Below are 7,132 nucleotides of genomic sequence, written 5' to 3' on the forward strand. Positions count from 1 at the left end.
ATTTAAACCTAATTTTAAAATTTAAAATAGTTTTAATCTAATTTATTCTTGAATTATTAGAGATCTTTCTAAATCATTATTAGGTCTTGTTTTATGCTCAATTAATCTAGTCACTAATTTCATGACTTGTAATATACTCCAATTTAAAAATCCAAAAACACAAAAATAAAAATAAAAATACAAATGGAAATTTAAAGATTTGAAAAGCCTGTCACATCATTCTTTTTCTTTTTACTCCAATTTAATAATTCTTTTACCATTAACAATAATAAAAGTAAATTTGTAAAAATTAAAATTATTTTAAAGCCAACATATACACTCTTGTCAAACCTCTTTCCCGCCTGCCATCATCATCCTCCTTGTTCCTCTTCCTCCATCAATGGAACTTCTTCTTCTTCTCCTCTTTACTGCAATTTTCTCTCTCCTCCCAAATTCTTCTTCTTCTTCTTCCCTCCAAAACGACACCGCTTCACTCCTCCAATTCCGCCATGAATCCGACCCTCACAACAACCTCCTCTCCAACTGGTCTTCCTCCGACGCTTGCGCCGCCAATTGGGTCGGCGTCAATTGCTCTTCCGACAGCCGAGTTTTCTCTCTCGCTCTTCCTTCCCTCAATCTTCGAGGACCCATTTCTTCTCTCTCCTCCCTCGATCAACTCCGTCTTCTAGACCTTTCCAATAATCGCTTAAATGGGTCCATTTCCCCTCTTTCTAATTGCTCCAATTTGAAGCTTGTTTACCTCTCTCATAACGATTTTTCCGGCGAAATTCCGCCGGAATTCGGTGGTTTACAGCGTCTTCTCCGGTTAGATGTGTCGGATAATAACCTGCAAGGTCGGTTGCCGGTGGAATTGAAGAATCTCACGCGGTTGCTCACTTTTCGGGTACAAAACAACGCGATTTCTGGGATTATCCCTGATTTTTCGGAAACCCTAACTCAGCTTAAGGAGCTTAATTTATCGAATAATGAACTGTTAGGGAAAGTCCCAAATGGGGTTTTGAAAAAATTTGGGCAAAATAGTTTTCTGGGTAATGCTAAATTATGTGGGTCATCTCCATTACCAACTTGTTCATTTTCTAGTGATGAAGATTCACCTTCTTCTCCTGGTTCAGCTTCACCTGCTACTGCTCAAACAGTTCCTTCAAACCCCAACTCAAATCCTCCTTTTAATGGTGGGAAATCTAAAAAGGGATTAAATCTAAGTAATGGGGGTGCTATTGCCCTTATTGTCACAATTTGTGTTTTGGGTGTGATTGTTCTATCATTTATACTAGCATTTTTCTGTAGGAGATGTTGTTCGTCGACGGAAGATTATGTGGAGGAGCGAGAAATGGGGAAGAGGAGGAGTAGTTATGGCAGTGAGAAGAGGGTTTATGCTAGTAATGGGAGTGCAGGAGGCGGTGGAGGTGGGTTTGAGAGTGATGAGACTAATGGGACAGATAAGAGTAAATTGGTGTTTTTCGATCGAAAGAAGCAATTCGAGCTCGAGGATTTGCTCCGAGCATCGGCTGAGATGCTCGGGAAAGGGAGTCTTGGGACGGTGTATCGGGCTGTGCTCGATGATGGGGCGACCGTGGCGGTGAAGAGGTTGAAGGATGCTAATCCTTGTGCTAGGAAGGAGTTTGAGCAATATATGGATGTGATTGGAAGGTTGAAGCATCCTAATATTGTTAAGCTTAGAGCTTATTATTATGCTAGGGAAGAGAAGCTTCTTGTCTATGATTACCTATCTAATGGAAGTTTGCATTCCCTTCTTCATGGTATGCTTGCAAATTTATGTGTTGATTTGCTATTTATAGTATATAATATGCTTGGAAATTGTAGATTTGGAATTGGAACCATAGATTTGGCATTATCTATCTGTTAGATTGGTTATTTATTGGTTGAAGCATCTGAAACTCACATAATGCCAAATCTGAACCACATATTTAATTATACACCAATTTTATATGACCAACTTGACTGCATTTAGACTTGTTTATTGTGTATGGCCTTGTTTAGATGCATTCATGCATATATATGAGCTGAAGATTTGAGTTTTTACATGAATGATAAAGTGATCATATTGATTGCTATGCCTGAAAACTCAAGAATGTATTTTTTTTTTTTTTTTTTTTTTTCCTTGTAATTTGCTAAGTTTGTGATGGTGAATTTTACAGGGAACAGGGGACCAGGAAGAATTCCTTTAGACTGGACAACAAGAATCAGTCTAGTACTCGGAGCAGCTCGTGGGCTAGCTCGAATTCACGCAGAATACAGTTCCTCGAAAATTCCTCATGGCAATGTTAAATCATCCAATGTTCTCCTAGATAAGAATGGAGTTGCTTGCATTGCGGACTTTGGCCTTTCGCTTCTGTTAAACCCCGCTCATGCTATTGCTAGACTAGGCGGATACAAGGCACCTGAACAATCTGAAACCAAAAGACTCTCTCAGCAAGCTGATGTCTACAGCTTTGGGGTTCTTTTGCTTGAGGTGCTCACTGCCCGAGCCCCATCTCAATTCCCTTCACCATCCCGACCCAAGCATGTAGAGTTTGAGGATGAAGAATCCGTGGATCTACCCAAATGGGTTAGGTCTGTGGTCCGCGATGAGTGGACTGCTGAGGTGTTTGACCCAGAACTGTTAAGGTACAAGAACATTGAAGAGGAGTTAGTGGCAATGCTTCATGTTGCCATGGCTTGTGTGGTACCACAGCCCGAGAAGAGACCAACTATGATGGAAGTGGCTAAAATGATCGAAGAGATTCGAGTGGAGCAATCTCCCCTCTGTGATGACTATGATGAATCAAGAAATTCTACGTCTCCTTCGCTCCCCACCACCGAGGAGGCCGTGGGTGTATACTGATCAGTAATTCTTTAAGGCTATTACTTGTGGCTTTATGGTTAAGCTATGTTTGATTTGTTATTTGATAATTTGATTGTTATTTCTTTAGTCTTGTTGCAAGTGATGTCTATAGTAGGGCCTTTCAGTGTTTTCCCATGGTTCTATAATTTAAAATGGTGTGATTTGCCTGTCCCTTGGTGATTACATTTGATTATGTGTCTCTAATTGTATTTTTAATAATTTATAAACATAAAAATTAATACGGAATATGTTTATAGGAAAAAAAATCTAGTTAAAAATTGAAGCAACTAATTTCTAAAAGGAAAATTATACATACACTTTTACTATATGTACATAAACTTATTATGAGTCAATAAGAAGGTGAATGTAAAAATTCATCTAATTGCATATTTGCATTCACTACTGTAAACATTTCTATGACCTATTCCTTGTTAACCTAATTTAATAGCAATTAATAATTGAATAAAAATTAATTCTCTTTCTATATACTGAATTATTTTGTCTACTGATAGTATTTTACAAAGACTACTAATTTCTTTAAAAAAAAATCATAAACTGACTAAAATTCCCAATGGACATTAATTGATCAAAACTATAACCATTTTAATTGTGGCCAGTTGTTGTAGCCCAAATATACTTAGGTCTAATAATGTGGTTCCCTTCCATAAGTATTTTCCAAAATGAGTGAGTAGTAAGGCTAAACTATCCACTTCAAAACACTCGATAAAAATAAAGGCAATTTAAGTTTAATACAAGTACTAGTTTGGACACTTTGGGGAAAAGAGTTCGTACATATTTGCTCTAGAGAAACTAGTATCCCATCTAGCAACAAAGTGGCTACCGTGTTCCCAAACCCCTAACATAGTAATATGAGAGCAAGAGAAATAAGAAAAGTCACTGCACATTTGCAGCACATCATCAAAGAGAAGTTAAATAGGAGGAGCTCCAATCTTCTTGTTCTGTATTGCTTGTACAGCAGCAAGAGCATCACATTCTAAGTGCACTTTCATAAACCCCAACATTCTAGCATTCACACGCCTCACAGCAGCAGCAAGCGACTTACCTCAAGCATCCTGGCATACAGCTACCTCTCCCACTCAAGACACGAGCATCAGCGCTAACCTTAACAACGTCCCCTACTCCCCTTGAAGAGCAACCCAAGAGAAAGGAGAGGTGCCCACCCTCGCATTATACGTGCAGTAATCACTTATGCTAATTCATACAATACTACCCCTTTACAGAATTTTATAACTTATTAAGGACGAGACAACTTCATAATTTAATAAGAAAGGATCAACATAAAATCACTTATTGCATTACAATGAAATGAAGATTAAAGAGTAAAGATAGCAACAATATCAGTAACTAAACTCATTAAATTTTTTGATAAATTAATCTAAACAGAGAACTACGATGTAATAGGAGAGGAAAACATTACATAAAAAGGATTCATTCATTTCAACAGTTCAAACGAAATCACACAGAATACTTGCTTGATCAGCTTCCCAACGAATCGTGCTAATCAAATTGAAACCTGTATGAATTCATTTGAAACTATGACATCTCCTCCAAGTGATGGGGGTTCTATTCCTCGTTCCCCCATTCCTGTGATAGGATGCGGGGCTATATAATCAATTACTTCGATTCACATAGATGGGGAAACGAAAGAACCAACCCATGGCATCACTACATATCCATCCCTGAAATCAGCAGCCAAATCACATAATTGTATTTTGAGCCTCTTAAAACCTCCACTACGCATATCACATTGAACAAAAACCATACCATCTTATTGTCCGTCCTCTGAATATGAAAGAAGCAACGGCATAAAAGGATTGCTAGAATAGACTTGGCGTCTAACTATATCAGCAATAATGTCATCAAATTCAATGCTAACCAATTTAGACCATGTTTGTTTAACACCATATCTTTCATGATCCATATCTCCATTTCATGTAAACCTGACCGAAACATACAATATTTTACCAAATGCAAGTAACCCTTTAAATCAGCCAACTCTGATAAAATAACCCCATCATTATCAGCATTAGGGAGCAGTAATTCATGATATTCTTCCGTTCCTAGATCAAAACACGTTATGATTTTTGACATTATAAAACTAGTCATCGTTTCTTTACGAGGCTTATAATCTATCCAATGCAACACATTATTAGAGAGAATCATATGGTTTGAATAAGTCGACAAATAAATCATCAAAGGTTTTTGGACGACTTTCCATGAATTGTTCCTCAAGCTATAAACATGAGATTCAACCTGCTTCGGGTGACCATCCGAACGCACACTATTAACTGTTTCACTTTGTAAAATCTTATAATCGTCACTCGTGCAATCGTAACCAAATCCCATCCTATACTTAGTACCAAAGAGCGACACACTAACAGTCTTACACGCTTCGATGGCCGGATTGTAAATCAGAAACCATCCTGTTAACTTGAAACAAAGCAAGCCATTACACGAACCAACAAGTCGAGTGTCATACTCAAAAGAATTAGATAATTGAGTTACCTTCTTGACGTTTTCCGGAGAACGGTAATCAAGGGAATATAATTTAGCCGAGGAATGACTGAATAAGATAACAGAACCTCTTGAACTTGTGGGGTTGAAATTGACAATTTGGGATGTGTGAGATTTGATGAAGTTAGGGTTTTTGATTTCGTCACGCCAACGTTTACAAACACATTGGTAACGAAAAAGATCTTTAATTGGTAGTCTTGAAAGGATATTGGATTCAATCTCTAATGGAAAACGCTTAAAATTTGGCGTAGGAGGAGAGGGATTCATTGTATTTTCCATTGTTGCTCTGCGAATACAATAGGGAACTATGGAGTGGTAGCAATTGGTGAGATAAGTTAACATTCCACCGTCGATCTCTCGCGAAGTCATGAGAAAGCCTTTTTATATTAAAGCTACTACCCCCTTTATCCCTATTTTTTTTGCCCCATTTGACTGTGCGCAGTCCCCAAGACGCGTATTAAAACGTCTATATCTTTATTTTTATAAACGTAAAAATTATAAAAACATAATATTAATAAAATATAAAATGAGACGAATCTAACAAGACCACTCATGACTATATTATCTTTTATAGATTAACGGTAAATTATGGTCAAAATTTTTAAAGTTTGACTCAAAAAGTGGCAATGGGGCAAAAATAAAGGGACGGAGGGAGTATGTAATTTTTTTCGCTCAAGGCAATGCATGATGCTCCAAGTATCCGTTTTTTTAAAGCAAAATGAACATTTAATTGTTTAAAAATCATATAACTATTTTATAAAAAACATTAAGTTTTATATGTTTTTTTTAATAAATCTAAAGAACATTTATTGAAAATTTGTTGATATATCTACAAAAATGTCATGTGATTAAAAAATTTTGTGTATCTCAGATATTAACTTGTATTTACTATTATTATTATTATAGTTGTTGTAATATATGCTAAAAAGTATGAAATTTTTGGCATCACAGATGGGCCACAGACACTCCCTTGATTGAATTAGCCAACCCGAGTCCTCCTATTGAAAGTCGAAACTTGACTGTTAGTGATTTTTGGGATGCAAATATATGGTGGAAGTGGGATGATTTCGCAACCTTTTTATCTTTTGATGAGTTGAGGAGAATTGCTTCTTTCGAGCTGAGTGAAAATATTGAAGATGTTGATGAGATTAGCTGGAAAGGTACTCCCTCGATCGGGCGGTTTCATTATCAAGTCTGCGTTGGATATTATTAGAGGAGAGGAAGAGCAAGATCATGATGATAATAGATGGGAGGTTTTATGGAAGAGTCAAGCGCCACAAAGGGTTAGAATGTTCCTTTGGCTGGTAATCCAAGATAGGATCATGACTAATAGGAATCGTTTTATCAGAAATCTGGTGGATGACCCAAGATGTCAAGTATGTGGAGCTATAGAAGAGACGTCTGAGCATATTATAAGGACTTGCCCAGCTGCGATTGCAGTATAGCATAAGCTCGGCTTGAGGGATGATTGGAGGATGGATTTGCCGTGGCAGGAATGGATATTTAAAAATGCAGATGTTAAGCATCATGCTAGCGAGGAAGGTTGGTCTTTAATGTTTGCTATGACTTTGTGGGGGCTTTGGAAGTGGCGTAATGCTGGGACCTTTGAGGGGGATGCTGCTAATATTCCAATTGATCAGGAAGCGTTTATTTATGATAGAGTAGCTACGGTTAAGAGGGCGCGGGATAGACATTACAGAGTTCATTGTCCTAGTAAGAGGAAAAGAGAAGAGATCTTTGTGAGATGGAGCC

General features: G+C 37.4%; 2 protein-coding genes across 2 annotated transcripts; one reads left to right on the forward strand and one right to left on the reverse strand.

The window, feature by feature from the left end:
• Positions 1-326: 326 nt before the first annotated feature.
• LOC145611464 (leucine-rich repeat receptor-like protein kinase PXC1) lies at positions 327-3,013 on the forward strand. Its single transcript, XM_081666797.1, has 2 exons — positions 327-1,760; positions 2,160-3,013. The coding sequence occupies exons 1-2, from the start codon at positions 380-382 to the stop codon at positions 2,843-2,845; spliced, it is 2,067 nt and encodes a 688-aa protein (XP_081522923.1). The 5' UTR covers positions 327-379; the 3' UTR covers positions 2,846-3,013.
• A 1,692-nt stretch (positions 3,014-4,705) lies between these two features.
• On the reverse strand, positions 4,706-5,659 carry LOC145624824 (F-box/kelch-repeat protein At3g23880-like). Its single transcript, XM_081677911.1, has one exon. It carries the CDS (start codon positions 5,657-5,659, stop codon positions 4,706-4,708), a length of 954 nt encoding a protein of 317 aa, XP_081534037.1.
• Positions 5,660-7,132: the final 1,473 nt, after the last annotated feature.

The sequence above is a fragment of the Chenopodium album genome, chromosome 3 (assembly GCF_948465745.1).
Source record: "Chenopodium album chromosome 3, dcCheAlbu1.1, whole genome shotgun sequence".
In the NCBI taxonomy this organism is placed as follows: domain Eukaryota; kingdom Viridiplantae; phylum Streptophyta; class Magnoliopsida; order Caryophyllales; family Amaranthaceae; genus Chenopodium; species Chenopodium album.